A 23527-nucleotide genomic window follows, 5' to 3' on the forward strand; every position below is an offset into this window, starting at 1 on the left:
TGGATTTATGTAGATTTGTAAAATGGATACTTTGTTTCCTTGGTAGATATAATGGACAATGGGATCTTGGCCAAGAAGTACTGGATGACATAATTTACAGAGCTCAACTAGAACTTTTCTCTCAACCATTACTGGTAAGGAACAAGTTATCAGACATGGAAATTGGAGAGCATCCAGTAATCTTTGCATGAACAACAATGTACACAGCATGAGGTTGACCTGTGGATTTTTAAGCTGTGATGTTTGATATTTAAGGTGCATTATTATCCAAAAATTTTTTTTGTCATCTTTTGGTTTAGTATTTAAGATGGAGCCATTTAAATATAGTGAGATTTAAGTATTCAGGAATGTGTTGAGGCACTGCAAAGTATAATAGACTTGGAGAAGGAGACCTGGGTATGAATCTCAGCTCTGAATTCCTAATAGCACTGTGACAATTAGAGAGTTACTTTCCCTTCATACTGAGCTTCAGGTTCCTGAGGAAAATAGTATACTGCCCACTTCGCAAGGAGGTTGTGAGGAAAGTTCATTGTAAACCAAAAAGTGCTGCATAAGTAAATGCAAGTTATTTGGTCAGAGCCAGAAAACATTTATTTATTATTTACTATATGCCAGGCACTAAATTAAGCACTGGAGATACAAAGAAATGCATAAGACAGTGTCTACCCTAAAGGAATGCTGAATCTAGGCAGGGAGCAAATGTAAAAGGTAGGAGTGTTGAAGTGACAGTGTGATGAAGAATGAAAGGATTAATGAAATCATGCATTTAAGGTGAGAAATTATCTGAGGGGGTGCTTCCTTTGAAAATTAAGGTAAACTGAGACCAGTGGTCTAAGCAATATCAGCCTATTAATTAGATTCTCAGTAACCAATAAATTTGATCTATGGCTTCTCAGTAACTCAAATACCGTCACAAGATAGGACTTACAAGCTTTCTTAAAATTTTTGGGAATTACAAGAGAACTAAGAACAGAGTTGACTAGGTACGGAAAATAATGTGATTGGTTTACAGAGCAGATAGCATCATGGAGGTAGGAACATGATTGCTTGAAAACTGGAAATAAGGTACAAGCCTTTTCCTTCCTTCCTTTGACTAAGTAATATTCATTATTTGAGTCCACCTGCAGTGTTAGACAGTGAACCAGATTTCTTTGGTTAATAACTAACCATCATTGAAGGATAATTTGTTGGAATAAAGACTAGGTATTAGGACTGTAATATTACCAGACAAAACTTGTATCTTCCAGCTTTTGGCATGCTGATGTAATGAATTTGCAGACTCTCAAATTTGGACAGTATGCTAAAGGTCTACCACCCAAACTTTTCTGTCTTAATGCCCCTTGGTTGAATTTTTGGCAAACAGAACAACTTATACAAATCTTATTTGCTATAGTACTTATTCCCGATGCTGCCCATTGCCTCTTTACAGAGTCTACTACAGCTTGGGTACCAAAATGATCTTTTGTGTGAATAGCTTGACACAAATAGGTATAGAAATCTTTTGGTAACGATGGTTTTCCAGTATCTGCAACCCATATTCCATGTTCTTTCCTTGCTCCAAATTTCTCCTTCTCCTTCTGAATTTCTGAGTCTACATAAGTTTTTTCTAGATCATCAGATTCAATAGTTGACAAATTTTTTACATACACTGGAACATTCCTTGGCAGCAAATTTTGCAGTTATATCAGCTCTATGATTTCCTTTAGAGACTGAATCTCTGCCACTAATATGACTTCTACAATGGATCACCGCTAGCTGTTTAGGATTTTGGATAGCATCCAGCAACTCAGTTATTATTTCTGCATGAGCAATTGATTTTCCTGATATGGTAATAAAACCTTGTTGTTTCCAGATCTGCCCTGTAGCATGACATACAGAAAATGCATAAAGAGAATCTGTATAAATACTTGTACTTTTACCTTCAGCTAGAAGACATCACCGTTCTTTGGCAAAACAGGAAGAAGTATAACTGGATATAATATACTACACCTCCCCAATTGGATGTTCTCACTACCTAGGAGAATAATTTTATACTTTGATATTCATTGATCTGAATATGCTTGAATACAAAATTTTCTCATTAGTGCTTCTATTTGATGTGAACAATACACAGTCAATGGACATCCTGTAAGATGATTTTAGCGTTGTGACTTGAAATCTATTTAATTTGGTCGCCAGGGAAAATCCCAAATAATAAAATAGCCACGTCAACTGGAAATTATGGTGATTTAATTAATATAGAGAGAAGAAATTAAGGAAAAGAGAGAGAGAGAAAAGAGTGAATTTAAACTGCTCCAGCTCAGGCTGAGCCAGGCAGTAGTTAAAGGTCTTGGCCAAAGTGGCCTCCCTGAGCCCAAGGGAAAGGGAGTCAGTCTTATCACTCACCACGAGACCATCTCAAGGAAGCTGTCTGAGGGAGATCCTCCAGGCTGAGGTCTAGTCCTGAACTCAATTTTCCTGACTGTCTGAACTGACCTTTCTAGCCTCCTTTTAAAGAAATTTTCTCTTATGTCACCTCCCCTAAATTTTCACATCTACCAATCACAGTAGACGCTTTTCTCCAGGACTTCCCATTCTTTAGTTCTCACCTTCTTTGATTAGATTTTCTCCAGGACTGTCCACTCTTTAGTTCTCACCTTCTCTGGTTAGATTATATCTTCTGAGGTACTTCACACTTCTTTGTTAAGCTTACCTTTTTTGTGAGTTACTTGACCTTTTTGTGATTAATTTAACTTTTATAGGTACTTAACACCATTTGTATTAGATCTAAAAATAGACTTAGCTTAAAGTTCTAGCTTCACTCTAAGATATGTTAAGTACCTTCATTGTTCAATCAGGAGTTTACAACTTTATCTTCCCCTAAAATATGTCTAATTAGGGTGGAGTAATTTTAAAATTCACAATCCCAAATCTAAATCTGCTGACTTATGGACTAACACAGCTATAGCTGCTACACCCCTTAGACAAGGAACTGTATCAACAGTGATGAGAATCCTCACGAATTGGTATTGAAAAAAACACTGAGCATAAAGCAACCACTGTGAAATATCTTGCCTGAATCAACCATTCAATGATTGATCTTATACCCTTAATTGCTTCTTTAGTTAAGGGATATTGAGGTACACAAGGAACCAGTCCTTCCTTAGTCCTCACCCTTACAGGGGTAGCTCGTTTCAGTAGACCTACATCTGTGGAAGACTTTGACCATAAATCTTCAGGGATATGCTCAGGTTTAGGATAGATTGAATCTAAGTCATCCTCTGTCCTGACTGAATCTAAGAATAGCAATGGAAAAGCTTTCAGAGATTCTTCTGGTAGATGTAATGAGATATCACCATTATCGATACATTGGATTGTTGCTCTTAATTTACATAATAAATCTCTATGTAAAAGATTCATGGGTCAGTCTGGCATACAAAGAAATACATGCTCTACAGATAAAGAACCTAAATTAATCATTTTTGCTTGTAATTTTGCTACTCTCTCTGGTTTACCAGTAGTTCCTATTACCATTGTACCAACAGCTCTAAAATTCTTCGGAAGACTTTGCAAAACTGATTTACTAGCTCTAATATCAGTCAAAAGATCATAAATCTGATCTCCTATAGTAACAGATACATATGGTTCTGTACTATTTGGAGGTTGAAATGTTTCCAATACTGGTGCAAGCACAGTAACATCAGTACAAAGCTCAGTCATTTCCTGTCCATCCAAGTTTACATCTGCTTGAACTGCATGATATTCTCAGGATTTAACATCTTTAACACCATCAACAGCTTTTATATTACTATCCTTGGTATCATTGCCCTCATTTACAATCACATTATCATTATCCAATTTACATTCTTCACTATTTTCCATTATTTCATAATCATTAGAATTTTCTACTAATCTTACATTACAATATTCTTTTTTCTTACAATTATTAACCCTAATTACATTATCCTTTGATTCAGTCACATCACTTATAACTTCATTAACCTTATCACCATTACAATCACTTTCATTTAATCTCAATCCATTTTCCCTTGATTCAAATACAGAAGGGAACACTGGGTAAACCTTCATAAGGAACAAGCCCCTTTGTTCTGATCACCCTTAACAATCTGACAGTATTTAGGCCTTGCTGCAGGCTTAACCCAGTCTTGCATAGTGCTCAAATCCAGTTCTTGAGCCCCTTGACAACAAGCATTCTGGCATGTTGTTACCATTATTCTTTCTTTGGTAGTTATTCCAGTTATTATAATTCCAGTTATTATACTTATTTTGTCTATTGAACCCTCCATTTCTATTCAATTGCCTTGAAAATTGACCTCTATATCTACATTCCCTGACAAAATGCCCAATACAATTGCAAAAGAAACACCATTGGGGACCAGATCTTCTTTCCTTAGTCTTATAGTCGTTATTAGTTTGCATGGATCTTAGTGCTACCACTGCCTTAACTTCTTTAATCTTACTGTCTTTAGCTTTGTTTTCTGCTTCTCTTAGTTTTATTTTTAGATCTTCCATAACAGTATCCCTTTCCTCATACTTGTCCTCATTATCAATACATAGGTATGTTGCCTTCCTTCTTAGATCCTCTAATTCCATTTCCTCCCAATCTGGGTGATTATTCTTAAAAGATAATTTGATTTAAGGGATATCATTCTTTACAAAAATTCTTTTTATATGTGCAATTGTTCCCTCTTCTAGAACATCTGTAATGGTAGAAATTTTAGGCTTCTGGGAGAGGTTATAATATTGTAATGGTTAAAGTGTGGCTACAGGATTTATGTAATATTGAACAATGGCCGCCAAGGAATTTACTTATGAAATTCCTAAAATGAAACACTCAAGTCAGAATAAAGTTTATGGAGGTTTAATCACACTGGGAGTAGGGAAAGGAGAGGGAGAGAAGGAGAGAAGAGAAAAGGGAAAGAGGCTACTCAACCTCTGACCAAGGCAGAGGGAGTTTTAGGCCCAAAGGGCCAAGGTGGAAAGAATCAGTCCTTAACTCACGTGACCGCTCTGAAGGAAAGCTGTCTGCGGGCATCCTCCCTGTCCAAGCTCCTAACACCAACAACCGTCTCGCTCTCTCCACAGGAAGTGAGCGAATTCCAGAGGCTGTTCCCTACCTCACTTCCTGTGTCTCACAAATGCCAATGGTTGGCTCTAGCTTGGCTTAGGACAGCCCAGGTGGGCAGTCAGTTATTTCTGATTTGTCATTGACTAGCACATGCCCGTGTAGTGTGGGTGTGCACAATTTTTTTGGGTGCTAGACCAAGATGGAGACTTTTTAAAATTCACACATCCATATTTAAATATGTTTCAGTAGCTTCAGTAATGCAATCAAGGAATATAGTAGGTGTTTCATTTGCCTTTTGTTTAATTCCATCAAACTTAGACCATGCATTTGGCCTTTTCTTATGTTTTTTTCATAACATCTATTATTGATTGTCTAGCTTCTTTCATTAATTCATATTGTGTTTTGTTGTTCATATCCTTGTCTTGGTAATCTTCTGGCCACAGTGTTAATAAGGGGTCACTCCTTTTCTCCTCTCTAAACTTATTCCTTTCCCTCTTAGTTAAAAGTTTTTTCATTAATAAAGAGAAATCATTATAGTCTGGATCATAAATATCAGTGGCTCTCTGTATTTCCCTGATCACCTTGTTTGGTTATTCCACAAAGGAAGGATTCTCCTTTTTATTGACTTAAATTCTCTAGGGTAAATCTCTTATGAGTTTTCACTTGAAGGATCTCATACTGGAAAACCACAGAAATTTCTCTTAAAGGGAATAAGGTAACCTTGCCTTCAGCCTCTTCTTTTTGAAGCCTATTTAAATTCTTAGGTGTACCATCTTTCTCCTTTAAATCAAAATCATAATCATTATTAATAAACTTTTTTCCCTTCACGCATGTTTCCATTTGATCTAGTTGTTGTTTCATTAGTACTATCATCTGTTTTAGTTCAGAGTCTTTGGTTATCTGTACTATTACAGCCTTAAATCCATGTCCAATATTAAATACCACAACTCTACTCTTATATACAATAAAGATGCAGATACATAATAAGGGGACATGGGATAAAACAGTTTGTACAGATAGGGACATAACAGGGCTTCAACCATTGATAATCTAACGATATATAACAACCCTTAGGAAACAAAGTGAAAATAATGTAAGGGATGTATATAACACAATCCCAAAAGACATATAATAAATTTCTTAACACGTCCCCAGTGTGATTGAGAGAAATGGGCACAGACAGAAGAAATGAAATGCAAGAAGAAAAATTCAAGAGAGCATATAGAATCCAGACCCAGACCCATAGGAGGAGGAGAGGATTCTATGGAAGGCTGGGAAAGGAAAGGCAGTTAGCCCCAAGCTGACTTCTATACCCTTCTGCTTGGAGTGGTCTGATCTCCACGCCACTTCACTTCTCTCTGGCTAACCTCTCTGAAAAGAGGAAGGCTGAAGAAGTTCTTGGCTGTTACCTTTCTCCACCTAGTTTGAGCTGAAGAAAAGAGAATCTTGCCCAGTAATGACCTCAACTGGATTATTACTGTTTCTCTCAGGGGAAGTCAATTTTATTCCTTTTTGAAGAGTCTTAAACCAAAGCCTTCAATAAGTGATATAAATTAGAATTAGGGGAATCCTATCTCCCTCTCTCCTATTTCCTTCCCCCCCAAGAAAATAAATAGGTCCTTTTTAACTACAAAAACTATTCTCAAGATTTTGGAATTAGAGGGAGGAACTGACTCACCCGTCTTTTAGGCAAGCTCCTTTAGGCTGCTTAGCAAGGAGAACAGGAAGTAAGGGTGTTCTCTGAAATCAGCTCCCTTCCTTCAAAACTGTTTCCTCGTGTAACATCTATTTGGTTCCCTCTTATCTCTCATTTATCACTGTTCCCCTCCAATACACCAGAGATATTTACGTTTAACAATAGAATGTTATATACAACAGAATTAGTACTATTATAATCTATTGTGATCACTATTTATCCACACACAATTAACAAACAAACAAAAAAATTCAACATAAAAATTCAAGATGGCCACCTAGTCCATGTGCCAGGGGTTTAAAGTTTAAATGTCTCTCCCAGTTCAGTTAGAGTCCCAGAGTTCTGTTGCCCCCACCTTTGGAATGTATCACTGCTAAGAGTGGAAATGGAACCTTCCCAACCTCCAACTGTTTTTCCTATACTAACTGCTTTTCCTATATAAAAACCTAATTTTCTAAGTTTTGCGTAACTGACTGCCAAAACTGTTATAGGGAATTTAAGCGAAGGGAGAAAGATTGTAGGAAAGGAAAAACACAGAATTATATAAATACGTTTATTAATAAAGGAAGGGAATGATGGGCAAGGTTGACCCAGATATTTAACCCAACAAGTTCCTATACTAAGCTTAACCTGTCTAAACTAAAGTTAACTAAGGATAAGTCCAAATAGGGAACCCAGATTCTCACACAGAGTCCTTGGTGGGTCAGACTACAGACATCCAGTTGTACAGTCCTTAGAAGATCCAGGAAAGGGAGAAATTCTCTTCCAAAGTCAATCTGTCCACCAGAATGAATGGGGAACTTCCTCTCAAACTTTTCTTGATGTTAATTTAAGGCAGGCAGCTTGAAAGATGTTTTTCTAGGGAGAATCTCAGAATCACAGCTTCAGTGTGGATATCCAGCTTCAGACAGACAGTTGAAAGCTATTCCAACCCCCTTAGAATCTTGACCCAGCCAGTTCTTGTAAAATCCTTGGCTTGAGAGCTGTCAATTCTTGCAATCCACTTTGCTCCTTCCCTTGCTACAGTATTAGGACTATAAAGACAAAAAGTGTTTTTTTCCCTTTAAGAAGTACATATTTTGTTTGTGGCAACAATATGTCCACATACATTTGCACAAAATAGATAAAAGAGTTTAGAAAGGAAAGGCACTAGCAGTTAAGAGATCAGGACAAACTTCTTATAAAAAGTAGTGTTTAAATTGAGTCTTAAAGAACCTAAGGGATTCTTTGAGGAAGGAAAACATTCCAGGATTGGGGAAAGACCAGTAAAAAGGCATGGATATAGGAGATGAAATGTTATATGTGAGAAGTAATGTCTAAAGTGAAATCTCAGAGAAGAGAGGATTTACAGAAGGGCAAAAGGTAGTCAACAGCATCTGGTGTGGCAAAGACAGCAAGAAGGTTGAAGACTAATAAACTACCATCAGATTTGACAATTAAATTATTGACAACTTTGGAGAGAGCAGTTTTAGTTGAGGGTAAGGTTCTCCCAAAAATTTATAATCTCAATTTCTGAATTATTCCTTATCAAGTTAGTTTGCCTTGAATCTCATCATCTTAACTAGGAATTCTTTATCTTTATATTTTATTAGTTCCAAAGATAGATTTCAAGGGGTCCATAAAATTGAATGGGAGGGGAGTGAGTTCAATATGTATTCCATTGTAATTGTATTTTTTTTGTGACCCTATGTATTTTGTGCATTTAAAAACATTATTCTAAGGGCTCAATAGGTTTTACTAAATTCCCAAAGAGTCTGTGCAAAAAAGGTTAAAACCTCTGAACTACACAATCATTTTCTTATACCTTGGGCAAAGTTTATATAATGTTTTATATGAAGAATAATAAATATTCTTTAAAAGTATTGTCCTTAACTTTAAATAAATAAATTCTTACTTTCCTTGGGGTACATGTCAAATTTCTGAAAGTAATTTTTTTATTTGTTAGATAGCCAGTGTCTGTTCTCAGATCTTATTGTCAGGTTTAATTTCCAGTGTCAATTGTTTTATTTCTATTATGAGAATTTATAGAGGATAAAAAAGATCAATCCATGAGATTTAGGAATGAAAATGTGTTTTATTGGTCCTAAATATGTCAGCTTTGCTAGGCTTTATTCATAGTATATCTTAATCATTTTATAATTTTGACATTCTACTCTTAGCAACTGTAACGTCATATCAGGAATGAATAATATGGAAATAGGTATCAAGTGACAACATTTGTATAACTCAGTGGAATTGCTTGTTGGCTCTGGGAGGGGTTGGAGGAAGGGAAAAGGGGAAGGAAAAGAAAATTAATCATGTAAACATGGAAAAATATTAAAAAATAAAGTGGGAAATTAACATAATATTCAGTGCTTATAAATTTTTTGATCATTCTTTTGATATTTTAGGTTGCTAATGCCATGAAGAATTCATTACCATTTGATGCTCCTGATTCTTCACAAGAAGGTCAGAAAGTACTTAAAGTAGAGGTCACACCCACAGTGCCAAGAATTTCTCGGACTGCAATCACAACTGCTTCAATCCGACGTCATAGATGGAGGCGAGAAGGTGAGAGTGTAATCAGTAGTCTATATTACATCTATTGGTCTAGATTACTGCTCTCTTGTTCTATGTAATTTATATTACTAATGTGTGGTATTACTGTACATTGTTTAATAGATCTTTAAAAAGTTTGATCAGATACTCTTAGTGATAGAAATGTGATTTCTAATGTCCTTAGCTCTTTTAATGGTTTCTTTAGATTTTCCTTATGAAGGATGTTTCTTCAGAAAGTATTTCAAATAAGGGGAAATGTAAAATAGTCCAAGTGTACAGAAAGGAAAGAGATGAATTGCTTATTAAAATAGCAAAAGAGGGGAGAGGTTTTCATTAAATATGCTTATTGTCTTTGAGTTTGTACATATGTGAGCATTTTCATTAAAAAAACAAAACAACAAAAAACTCTTTAACCGATTGAATAAAAAATATGACACAAGCAATTTCCCCAGCAGGTTTGATTCTGTTTTCAGATTCTTATCTTTGATTTTTCTGTGAGTTTTTGGCTTGTATTTAATAATTGATTGCAGCGGTGTCTCATGGACATAGTACTTGTGTAATCTATCTGTATTGGCTTTGTTGTAGGAGCATAGTATTGCCATTTTGATGATCTCTTTTCACTTCTAGCCTATTCATTTGCCAACTCCAACATTTTTCATCTGCCTTCTTGCATATGTATGTGTATTATACACACATATATAACTGTATATAGATAATACTTTTTTTGTTTTTTAAGACCATATCCACATAAACCTCTTTAAATCTGCCTGGGTCAAAATGCTCAGAAAGTTATAGAAGAGCACAAAAACACTAAAACTTTATATGTTGAATCCCAGATGGCTTTGACTTCTCAAACGAGGCTGACTCGAGTATTCCTGGCTCCCCGATCCAACACGGCTCCACAGACGTAGGGATCAAACGTGTGCGAGAGGGGGAGGTGCTGGTGCGCAGGACCCCTGAGCCTGGCTCGCCGGAGCCCACCTTGGCAGCAGCCACAACAGAGGGTAGGACAGAGATGAGGAGGCAGAAGTCAGTGAGGCAGTTGCTGGAGAAGGATCCTGGCTCCCTATCCCCAAGCAGAACATCTTTCCATTCTAGTGTGTGTTTCCACTATCCCAGGGTGTATTAGCTTCTCCTTGCAATACACACACTTCCCATTATGCCTAGCACCAGGTCAGGTACAACCTTTTGTTATCATGTGTGCTGGCCTGGAGTTTGCATCCCTGTGTGGTTAAAGAACAGCTTGGCATGGCTAATAACAAGGTGAAGTAGCCATCTTCAAGAGGCGTGCAAAGGCTTGGGGTGTTTTCATTACTGAGCATGTCTACTTTAACATTAAGGGAAAATGCATCCAATGAACATGAGCCCTGGTTGACAGTTTAAACTTGTTTAGGTTCATAAAACTTCAGGAATTGATACTTAATGAACTTTTGAAGACTGAAGTAAAACACAAATATATCATCTTTGATCTGAAAGGCGAACCGAGGTGGTGTTTTTCTTACTTGTCTTCACTCCTGATGATTCCAAGAACAGATTTACCTCTATCTAATTGTAGATCTTTATTGGGGTTGATGAACTTTAATATTTGAATAGATTAAGTTGCTCTGTTTCCAACTATTTTAACTACCAATTTTCCTCTATAAACACAATTTCCTGTTCACTCTCCAGTTCTGAAGCAGAGTATAGTGCTTATTTTTGTCTCTGTAGATGATTCTGTTATGCTCTCTGAGCTAGTTTGGATCACAAGCTATGTTGAAACTTGCCAATCATGTATTCAATGAAATGGATTTTCACCTTCTCTTGTTGTTAGATTGTTTGTATATAATTCCCAACACTGAAATGAATGTATTCTTGGGAGTCCAGATGTACCAGTAGCAACTTTTTTTTAATGAAGTTGTATCTTCACTCTGAGAATGTTCCTATGATATTTTCACTGTTAAAGAACCCTCATCTTCTTACCAATAGGAAAGTATTTACTAGTTTTTCTGTGTTTATTGTCATCTCCCAGGAATTGTTCCCTAAAAGAAGAATGAAAATAAACCTGAGAGTTCTTTTACAACTTAATGTGTTGCTACTGTGGAAACTAGTGTTTCATTGATGTACTAAAGCAAATTGCCTTTAGGATATGTTATTTAAGTTGTAAGAGTCAATTTCCATTTTAGGAGGACTCCTGCTCCTTGGTGCATCAGAAACTTGAGCATGCTCAGTAAGAATCTAAAGCTACTTTTAACTCCCTAGCCATTAGGCCAAATTGGCCTTCATTTTTCTCAGTGTTGCATGTGCATGACCTGAAGGACCTGGAGACGTTGTTGCTACTTTTCAGAGAACCATCTTAAATGGTTGTGAAAGATGCAGCCTTCCTGTTCCAGTTTTACATATTTTTATTTGATTCCCTGTAACTAGCTTTATAAGAACAAGAGAAAATGAGAATATAAATAAATGTCAAATATACTAATGACTTAATGTGCTTCTTTATGCTAACCCTGCTTCTTAATGCTCTAGGATAAAAGGGGGGTTGGATGAGCCTATTTGGCTTTCTCTAACAATTGCTATTTTTATAATCAGTATAGTGCCTTGTTAATGGAAAAATGATAATGCAGGAAGTTTAAGATTAGGAAACTGTAGCTTTTTTTAATTCTGCAAAACTTAAAACAAAACAAAAGGAGCTGAAAAAGGACCAAAGGTATTGCTCAGCTAGTTTTAGTATTTCCTATAATTGTTAAAAATTAAAAATTTTTGGACATAGCTAGGAAAAATTTAAGTTCCTTAAACATGTACAAAATTTCTTGTAGTTAGTAAGATTCTGAAATTTGTGAGTTTAAAGTTTAAAATAGTGGCTTAAGTTAGAGAAAGTGAAATTAATTATTAATATTCCTTTTTATATGTTCTTTGTCCTTTGTGTTGTTAGTATCTTTATGACTTACGGAAAAAGAAAAAACCTGACTCACCCACATCCTTTGCCTTCTTAATTCAGTGCTCTTTGGTGAAACTTTTCATGCCTGACATTGAGGTTGTATTTTAAATAGTTGAGACTTGTTGATAACATGTTGAAAAGGAGAGCAAAGGTGCCAGGGAGCTTAAAATTAAGAATTTTATTTGGAAATCCGAAGAAACAATCTTGAACTTTTGAAAGCATTGTTAAAATCATAGTAAAGCAAGAGTTAACACCCTGAATGAACCTGAAAGTCTACTGTAGTACTATTCTACTACACTGAAACAACATTTCTGGGTATTTGAGATCCAAAGATTCCTTTCTGCATGCACTATCTTTCTACCATTGTCATTTTTAATCTTGTCATATTGCTTGAGCATCTAATCTGCATGTAGCAATATTCCAAAGCTAATACCAAATGTCTTAATTTCCTCTCTTGATTAAAAAATACTTCTAATGTTATTTTGTGCCCATCACTCTTTATATTGCTAAAACATGTTTACTCAGCACTTATATTTTCTATGGACATTCAGCTCTCTTAAAAGATTATAAATATAATATGATGTAATGTGTAATTATAGAATTTGACTTTCTTGTTCTAGAGCACATTATGTGTTGTCCTTTTGAAGAAAGAGGTTGAGAGAGGAAGTGGCTGCAGCTATTTTTCCAAATGCACTCTCATCTAGAAGGCTTTGCATGATGACTAAAGAAAAGTTGGTTGCCAGATAAAGCAAGGTGTTTTTGCTTTAAGAGTAGCTTGATTATCCATTTTTTTCTAGCACCTTTGAAAATTGGACATTTCTTTTGTCTTCAGCTCTGTTTTTCAGAGAGCATATTATAGAAAAGACTAATTATTCACATGACTGTTTAAAATTATCTCACCTGATATTGTTCCTTAAACATAAAGATATTTACATAGTCCAGGTTAAATTTTTCTTCATGACTTAATGCTCCAGGTTGTTTGGTTTTTTTAATATGTATTGATGCTTTGGCTCTCATGTAAAAAAGCACAGTTGCTACTGGATGCATTAATTGAATAGTATATAGCTATGGAGGAACTTCAGTTTGAGAAGCAGTCCCAAGAAGAAGTAGAACTTATCAAAAGGATTGTGAAATTTTGGGTTTATAAGTGAAAAACTAGCTTACTCTATGTTAAAAGGTTCATTTTTCTCACTGCTTCTTTGTATTCTTTGATTATGAATTAAGCATAACATTTTAAGGAAAAAAGGCACTTAAAATTGAAACAATAAGTAGAGCTTCCATGTAATATGATAGAATTGGATCCCTTTTCAGTTGCCAAAAATATATTTTCAGATCTATTAGCTATATCAGATATGAGTTTCTGAAAGGTTTTCATTTCATTTGATCTTTTTGCAAAATAGTGAAAACTAAGACTACTGACTGACTTTTCTTTAGGTGAGGTCAATCTTCAGTTGAAGGTTTGTGCTAAATTGTGTCAACAGTTTGTACTATGAGAAAGTTGTATGAAGTCTAAATTTGTTTGAGTATCCAATTCATGACTTTACTTTTAGTAATAGGCAGTATATACACACACATACATATATATGCACACATACATATATATATACACACACATACAGAAGTATATTAATGGAATATCCATGTTCTAGAATAATGCAGAACAGCAGCATAATAGCATATTAGAAATCAGTGTCGAATAAGATGTTTATCAGGAGAATTGTCTGACAAGGTCGTCATCAAAGTACAACAAACTTAAGACATTTAACTTAACTGGTATTGAGTTCATCTGATTTGTTTTTTAGGTGCTGAGGGTGTAAATGGAGGAGAGGAGTCTGTGAACTTGAATGATGCAGATGAAGGATTTTCATCAGGGGCTTCCCTCAGCAGTCAGCCAGTTGGGACCAAACCATCATCCTCTTCTCAGAGAGGAAGCTTAAGAAAAGTAGCAAGTGGGCGTTCAGCCAAGGATAAAGAAACAGCTTCTGCCACCAAGTCCAGCGAGAGCCCTCGAGAGTCAGTAGTTCGTAAGCAGTATACACATCAACCAACTGATCTTAGTGTAGATTCCATTGAGTTGACACCAATGAAGAAACACCTGAGCCTACCCGCAGGGCAGGTGGTGCCAAAAGCTAATAGCTTAAGTCTTATCCGGACAGCCAGTGCTTCTTCAAGTAAATCGTTTGACTATGTGAATGGCAGTCAAGCCAGTACAAGCATTGGGGTTGGCATTGAGGGAGTTACTAATTTAGCAGGTAGCAATGCCAATCGATTTTCAACTATCAGCCTACAGGAAGACCGGCTAGGTCAAGCTGGGGAAAGTAAAGATCTCCTTAGCCCAGGAACCCCCCTAACTAAGCAGTCTCGCTCCCCAAGCTTCAATATGCAGCTAATATCACAGGTGTAGTTTTGACACGTTCGACTTCTTCTCTTACTGCTTATCTTTTAAAACCAAACATTTCATTGCGCAAGAAGAAACTTTATCCCACAGTCTGAAACTACTGACCATTGTAATCAAATCTGATTCAGTTTAGGTATCATCATACTGTATTTTGTACTGAAACAGCAATAAGATTTTCTTTCTCTTCCTATTATTCCTCTCTGTCCCCCTATCCTCACCCTAAATGTGTTTGTGAAGCAGTATAAAATGTTTGCCTTTTCATGCCTCCCTTTCTCCTTGGGTGATGTGCAATCCATCATCGTAGGCTGATCGGTCCCATTTCAACACTGTGAGACTGCAGAGACGTCAGAGGAAATGGTGTATGTGATCCCTATGAAGTGATTCTTTGACTTTGTTAAGTAATAGAAACGGGTTCTCTTAATATACAGGACTATGAAAACTACTGGATCGTATTTTTTTTTCCCTCAAAACCAGGAGTGCCTCAGAGATTCTACTGACTCCTTGGACTTCTCTGAGTTTGTGCAATCTTTTGTTTGTTTCTTTTCTTTCTTTTTTAATTTTTTTCAGAAGTATGGGAAAAAAAGATGGGAGAAAATAGATCAGACATGGATCCTGGCACTCTGCTGTTCTTATATATTAAAATGAGGGCAGCAGTTCTTTTCCCCCAACTTTTTTACTCTGAAAAGTTAAAACAGTCACTGAAACATTCAAATAAGTTTTAGTCTCCTCCATTGCAGAGAAGGTTCTAAGTTTATTGTGAAAATGATAATGCACTTTTAATGGCTTTATAGCCATATTTAACGTAATGTCTTCCCTCTTTCTTAGTAGGACATATAGGGTTATTATGTCAGTAAGTTAAAGTTTGAAACAATAAGCAAGTCCAAGAATCTGGATGGGGTATCCTATTTCCTAGACATGATGAACAGTTTATTCTTGTTTGTGAATTGCTGATGACTGATTCAAACAAGTACATATTCAGGTAAAGAGAGGAATTTCTCAATTCATCTTCAGTGAAGCCCTCTCAGCTGCTTTCTAGGTGTGCCTAAATTCAGTCAAATACTTTGGATTAGGAAATCTACAGTCCTGACAGATTATATATACTTCATGGAGGTACATCAGGGACAGATATTTGCTTGGGGGAATCACTGAAGTTTCACTGTAATACATTTTTCTAAAAACTATTTCCCTCCAGGGGATATCGCAATGTTTTCTGCTAAAAGGACCACATTGCCTATTTATTCATCAGTCTACTGCATTTGTGAGCATGTTCAACATTATTTGAAAGTGGTTTCCTCATCCTTTAGAAAATTTTGAAATCATGTCAGTGGGCTAGACATTAAATATGTGACTAGCTTTTCAAAATTGTTAAGAGACTACAAAAATATAGCATACAAAATGTCAGTTCTGATTTGATTGGAGAATCATTTTATTAGATATTACATAGCATCCCTGAATCTTTGGCTCTGATAATTAAACTCCCAGGGACCACATATATTGTCTTTAGAAAATACACACATACGCATAACAAAAGTATTGTTATTATACTTTCTTAGAATCATATAAGTTTTCTTCACATAAAACAGACCAGAATTGATGTTACATAGTTTTTAGGCACTTTTCATTGATGCTGTGAAAAAAATGTTTTGGGAAACTTCTAGAAAGATTTTTCTCTTGAACAAATCTAGAAATTGAAAATTTTTGGAATTTGCTAAATACAGGTACCAGAAAAGGACCCTATTTCTTCCATCTTTTATGAAAATCCTTTATTTTGATGGGAAAGGATTTACTTTCAAACAATTACTAGAATAGTTGGATTCTTATTTCAAGATAATATTCTGTAATGTTTTCAGTTCATATTCAAATTGGCAAATTAGAACCCTAAACATCTATAACATTGCCCAAGTCCAAAGATAAGACAAGAGACTTTAGATATACACACATCTATATATGTATATACAGAAACGTGTGTATAGTATGTATGTATAGATACAAAGATCTCTCAAACATATTTTAAATAAGCATCATTTATTTTAAAAATTGGTCCATGAGAAATGTCAGAGAAGTGAAAAATATCTAATATAAACAAGAAAGCAGAATTCTGATCATATTACAAAAATTTTTAAATAACATGAAAGGAGAGGAGTACTTGTAGATTACTGGAAGTAGAGGGTGAATATTTTGCAGAGACTTCTAACTTCTTTTAAGAGAGCAAAAAGTTGTTTTGTTTTGTTTTTTAAATTCAGTAATTCCACAAGCATTTATTGAGTACCTTCAAGCACAAAATTACTAATATAAATAGAAGTGTGAAATGATAAATAGTACAAAATTTCAAAACCCTTTTTTTCTTCATCAAAATCCAAGATGTATATGTAAAGATTAGTTTGGGGATTTATATCTGTCTATGTATACTACATTGTGCACATACATATTTACTACACCCATTAGAACTTCATAATCTTGATGAACAATTGTGTTTTCACTATGTCCTTTTATTTACTACAATTTGACTCTATATTTGAAACATTTCATTGAATTGAAACGAAATATTCAAGTAATTAACTTTTTTTTTTTAATAAAATGGCATTATCATTGAATTGTCTATTTAGGAAAATGCCTTATGGCTTCCAGTACAGGTTTTTGGATGATCAGATTATTTGTTGGCACTTTTTTCTTGAAGTAGTGCCTTTTTGTATATACAATAGTTGGATCTATAGACATTTGGAAATCATTTTTATCATATAATGAATCAATTCATACTGGATAAGCTATTCATAATTTCCATAAAGTGTCTTACAGATCACTACAGAGACCTACTGTTAAATGTGTCACCAAAATTTGAACTGAGCCAATCTATGATAAAGCTATTAAGGAATGAAATGCCAATTTTCTATAATAATGTAGATTTTTCATTGATGTTGTCCATGTTGGATCTAGATTTGGCAAAGTGCCTGAAGGGATATGAAATACACACACACACACACATACACACACACGCACATATATTTAGGGTAAGTTATTTTAAGGCCATGTTAAACAACTCTATGACAATAAAAAAAAGGAACTTGATGAGAAGCAAAATAAAGTATACAATGAAAAGTTGCCTTCTAGGGGTAAATTATAAAAATTTTTGTTAAGATAAGCTGCTTTTTGGTGGTGGTGGGAAGATTTTAACTTGAAACGTTTGTTTTTCCTTTGCTTACTCTACTGTACAATCATGGGATTTTAAAGCTAGAAGGACCTTGAAGATTATCTAGTCCAGCTGCCTCCTCCATTTATAGATGAGGAAGCTGAAGCTCAAAGACATAAATTGGTTTGCCCAATGTCACCCAGTTGGTGGAAGCTAGGACTAAGCCAAGGTCTCCTGTCTCCCAAGCTATTTCTTTCTACTATGCCAGGCACTTCTCATTCTTTTACAGTATTGTGGTATATAGCATCAAGCACCCCATTCCCTTCAGCTCCTTTATCCTATGGTATGGTTCAACATTTAAAGGAAAAGATATATGCAAGCAAAATGTAGATTACATCATTTTTCCATTTGTAGTTGAATACTACATACACATAAGTGTTGGACATGTAGGTAACTTTGTATATGTATAGTCTATACACATACAGTAGTGTTAATGCATTATCTCGTCATAATTTCTGCCACATTATACTGATATGCTTCCATTTTGGCTAATTTTTCTGAGGTTTTATTTAAAAGTAAAGTAACTCCTTCTGAAATGACTTAATCAGTATTTTTGTCATCCAAATTTTACAGAAGTACTAAAGTGGCAAATTAATTACATGTCCAATTGAATATCGCAAAATAAGAATATTGAATTTTCTGTTCTAGTCATTTTTTTTACATTTAAGAGATTATACTTAATATACTATAAATACAGGTTAAATTTCCTTGTGTGAATAGAGAGTTAGATTTATTGTAAAACTTCTGCTTCCTTATTATAACAGTAAACATATCGTAAAAAGTAAATATCTTCTTAAATGTCTTGTAGCTGCAGTAGTTTCAGATAATTAAGCTTGACATTTCCAATCTGAATTTTCAAATTCTACTCATAAGCTTTAAAATGAATCATCTGCTTGATAACATTAGAAAAATGAGAATAAAAATTTTTCTGATTTGTTTAATTTGCACTATTTTTTTAATATTAGGATAAAGTAGTGTTTTTCTTTTCCCCACCACTTGAAGTTTGTATGTGTCCTTTGATTATGTTTTACAGTCCAATTCTGTCAGCTAATTCTATGTTCATTTGTAAATAGAAAAAAATTCCAAGATTAAGTGCAGTAGCCCATTGCTAAGCAGTGGCAAGTAGGATCATTCCCATTTTTCCCCCAATATTGTAAAGTATGTGTTTACTTGTGTATTTGAAAATCAGTATTTCATTTCTGAATTTTTTTGAGGAAAAAACATATATTTAATAAGTCATAGCTAAGGAATGAATCAGGAAATTCCATGTAGATTTTAGAGCTTTTTTATTTTAAGGTTATAGTAGTCTACTTGCAGAATTTTGTTGCTTTTGTTTCATTTTGACTTTTTTCTTTCATCTTTTGAGATAGTTGGTTGTTATACTGTTTTAGAGTATTAATTCATTTCAGACATGTATTTGTAATGATTAATTTGAAGTTTTCTTTAAAGATACATATTCTTAAGAAAGAATTATTTTGGAAAACAAATAAAAAATTGCTCTTACTAAATAGCTTAAACTCTTCCCTAGAATCAGTCAGATCACAGAACAGTAAAACTGAGTTAATGTTCCTAATGAAATCTTAAGTTGTCATCTAAGTTGGTACAATTAATTAGTCTTTGCCAAAATTGTCACATTGATGATAGATCTACATATAGTTCAAGGAATGAATAACAGATCATTCTAAGTCACTAGTCACTATCCCTGCTATTTGAGAATATTCATTTTAAACCAGACCACATGATATTTGACATATTCAGTGTTTTTATTTTAGAAATATCCTGGTTTCCACAGTTTTGTCTTTTAGTTAAGTTGTCTAGGAACAATAAACTGCAAAACATTATGGCAACTCATAAAGCTGATTCTGTGTGAAATAATAGGTATTGTAGAGCAGAAAATGACTTAATATTTTTTTGCTTCTGAATTTGAAAAATGTATTAGTACTGTTTACACTTGGTATGATGTAGATAAATTCTTGAAAGTATACTATGATGTTGAATATGACTCTTATAAAAGAACAGTATGTAAAAATAAGTGTAGCTGGGCTGATAGCAATGAGATTGCCTAACATTTAATTTATTTATTATCAAAGGTTTCAATGTAGGGGACCCTCTTGAATAATTTTTCCAAAAGAAATAAACTTAATTGGCACTTGATTCTCATTTAGAAAACTGATTTCAAGTCTGGGTTGCAGTATTTGTAGGTCTTTAGTTCAATGTTGCCTGTAATATCTAGGATAATAAATTATGTCTTCCCTGATTTCATTATTTTACCAAAGAAATTTACAAACCAAATATTATTTTTAAATTATCTGAGATTTTTATAATTTGTCCTCCCTTGTTTTTTAATGTGGAAAAAAATTAAACAATAGGTTCTTTGAAAAGTAGATTACCTATATACACTTGGGAATCTGAGTAGAATTCTTAGAGGTTTCCATTCTTTATCTGAAATAAGTTAAATTTTGTTGTTATTCTGATGGTAATTTCTGTTAACAAAATATACAAAACAGAAGGTCTAGTTGTGTATATTAAACACCTTAAAGAATTAGAAATTAGAAATATTTTTCATTAGAATCATAGAAGGAAAAGCCATTTTCAACAAAAGTTAACAAATACATATAAGATCACACATGATTTCTTAATGAGGACCCTTTTTTCATGGCACATTGTAGTGTGACATGCTTTCTACATCTCTTCACCAATTTAAGTAGATTAAATATCCTACAATATGCCAGTATTGAATAGGACAATTCAAATATCAATAAGTCATCCTCAGAATGAGAGTTGGAAAGGTAGAGTGGATGAGAGCCTTAGGGACTGGAGAACTGTGTAGCCCTAGGCAAATCATATTGCTCCAGGCAACTCACTACAATTAAGTTAGGGACATAATGGTTCATCAGCATCTTCAAAGGTTTTCATACTTCATCATTACACTGATGAAATCAGATCTGGACCAAAAAACACCTTATAACATGTAACATGCCATAAGAAAGTCACAGAAATGGACCTCTTTAAATTAGCACTCTCAAACATTTCTGCTAGATTTGCTTGTGGCGTATGGGAAATGTTATTAGTAAAATGGGGTTATATCTTCACCTATAATCTATATGAGTAATTACTGAGGATTTTTCTTTGCAGTTATCTTGGGCTAAGAACTATTTGAATATATATGTGAAATGAGTTTATTGGGAGTGTTACTCCTAAATATGCCATTTTAAATTTTGCCATTTTATTAAGAAATGTGATTAAGCTAAGAGAATAATAAGATGTTTTACTCAGTCACTTCAGCATACTGTTTTTCCTTAACAGAAAAATTAGAAAAATAATTGATGTTTTGGTTAATTTAACCAGACCGTTTTGAAAACTATAAATAGATTTGTTTTCTAAACATTAGGAGGGTGGTTTTTTTTTTTAAGTTTTATTAAGAAAACTGTACTGAGAGGTATGCCCCCCCCACGTGATTTTTAACATTTGTAATAAATTCATATACTTTACAATGAATCTTTTTGATTCTTATCCTTGAAATTATACTGGATTTACATTCAGTTTGACTAGCTAAGAGACACAATCTTTAATGGTTAAAAGATTATTTTCATACTTTTTTCTCATGCTAGTTTGGCTCTTCTGAGCTAAGGTTTCTGAAAGACTCTTATGACTTTGGCATTGTATAGTCTTTTCTGTCTTAATAGAAAAGGAAGCATTAAATAAACCTTTGCTGAGAATATGTTTATTAGATGAAAAGATGTAGACTATGTAAAACAAATCTTATTTTTCACCAGCATTAAACCGAAGATTGCATGCACTAGGCTGCCCAAGTGTTCAAGATTTATTGCTGGTGAAAATTTAAATAAGTATGTAAAAAACAAGATCTCTACTGTGTGATGTCCCTTAACCTAGGACCAGTAAAAATCTTCATTTTTTTAGAGCTAAGGGTGACACACACATTGAAGATCATGTGCATGTAAGCCATTATTTTAATAACTGTCTTACTAAAAACTGGTTAATGCTATTGACTGTTGTTGAAATGTGAAATATATTTACTGTTGACTTTGTAAATATCAGCCAGAGATGAAAAAAATATTTTAAGTCATTGTAAATAAAGATGTAAAAAATTCATTATCAGTCTGCCAAGCAGAAAAGAATACCTAAAAATGTTAAATAAATATTGTGTTTCTGGATAGCCGTGTACCTTTTTTCTAAATAAACCATATTTATGTATGTGGATTTTCTTTTCCAAAACATAACAGTACTCTCAAATATGCTTTCCTCCAGATATTATATAAAGTTTAGTGTCATTGGCTTCACTTCTTAATGACATTTTGATCTTTTGTTATGTTTCCTTAAGATTTTTAGGTCTTTTTATTTACACATATACTCTAGGACATTGTCTTAATCCTTCTTCTATATTCCCTTTACTTCATTCAACAAATGATTGTGTAAGAGACTAGTTACATAAATAGAAAAATGAAATGGATCCTATTCTCAGAGAGCCTTCTACTTTATTGGAGAGACATACACATTCAGAATAAACAAAAAATAAATACAGATAAAGTTAGGTAATGGAGTACTGTACTTGTTGGGCAGATCAGGAAAGGCTTTGTGTAAATAGTAGAACTTGCACTTAGTGTTGAAAAATCAGATTTTGTGAAGTGAAGGTGAGAAAAAAGCATTTCAGACTTGGGGAAATGCAGGCCAGTGCAAAGACAATATAACAGAAAATGAAGTGTCTGTGAGGAATAGCAAAAAGGTTATATAGAGTATTCAGAAGGAGATTGAAAAGGTAAGTTGAAGCCAGATTTTAAAGTGTTTTTAAAAGTCAAGATATAGTTTACATTTAATTCTAAAGGCAATAGGAAGTTACTGGAGTTGACTGAGGAGGAAGCTGAATAATCAGACCATCACTTAAGGAAAGGGACTTTGTAAAAAACAGTTGAGTGATGAGTTGAAATGTAAGAGGGGAAAGAAAGTTGAAGCAATGTGTATACACATCTTTTTTTCCTAGAAATTTTGCTGGAAAAAAATAAGCATTATCTTGAGGGGATGGTATAGTATCATTTTTCGAGACTGGTTACCTTTGAAAATAACTGGAAAAGAATGTCAACATATTGAAGAAAGCATGTATAGCATCAATATATAGTTATAAATACAAAGTAGTTAAATACAAGGTAGTTTTGAAAGAGAGAACCCTAGTGGTTGAAGCAATCAATAAGGATCAGGTAGGAAAAGTGGTACATCTGTGTATTAAGAGAAAAAGGCAAAGATAAAGTTATTACATTCAGTTAATAAGCATTAAGGGGCTGGCTATTTATCAGGCACTGTGCCAAGCACCAGGTATACAAGGAAAGGCAGAAATATTTCCTCAATGAATGTACAGTTTAGGTGTGTGAGAGTAAATAAGTACATACCAGTTTTATACTGAGTATACAAAAGGAGAGGTTAATGTTAGAATCTGGAGCACCAATGAAATCAAAAAGCAAAAGTGAGAAAGCTGGGCATTCCAGGTTTAGAACATACAGTACAAAAGCATGGAGATAAGATGGAATGTCAAGTTTGAAGAACAGAAAATAGGCCAGTGTAGCTAGATTGTATAATATGTGGAGGGGAATGAAGTATAAAATAAAGTGTGTTTATTGACTTTAAATGTCAAATGGGTTTACTTTTTATCTTAGAGACAAGAGAGAGCCACTGGTGCTCACTTAGTAAAGGCATGATATAATTATCTTTTTTTT

At 34.2% G+C, this 23527-nt stretch overlaps 1 protein-coding gene across 6 annotated transcripts in view; it reads left to right on the plus strand.

Annotated features, from left to right (window-relative positions):
• The window catches only part of HYCC2 (hyccin PI4KA lipid kinase complex subunit 2), a 96350-nt gene extending 74334 nt beyond the window's left edge, over window positions 1–22016 (plus strand). For 3 of the 6 annotated variants that reach the window (XM_056808673.1, XM_056808675.1, XM_056808674.1), the window contains exons 11-14: window positions 47–134; window positions 9155–9314; window positions 10139–10306; window positions 14019–22016. In XM_056808673.1, the coding sequence (XP_056664651.1) occupies window positions 47–134; window positions 9155–9314; window positions 10139–10306; window positions 14019–14620 (1018 nt within the window). In that variant the 3' untranslated portion in view covers window positions 14621–22016. The remainder of the gene's footprint in view (window positions 1–46; window positions 135–9154; window positions 9315–10138; window positions 10307–14018) is intronic. The other 3 variants (XM_056808679.1, XM_056808677.1, XM_056808676.1) reach the window with 1 other exon arrangement.
• The last annotated feature ends 1511 nt before the right edge of the window (window positions 22017–23527 follow it).

Source organism: Monodelphis domestica, chromosome 8 (genome assembly GCF_027887165.1).
Source record: "Monodelphis domestica isolate mMonDom1 chromosome 8, mMonDom1.pri, whole genome shotgun sequence".
NCBI lineage: Eukaryota > Metazoa > Chordata > Mammalia > Didelphimorphia > Didelphidae > Monodelphis > Monodelphis domestica.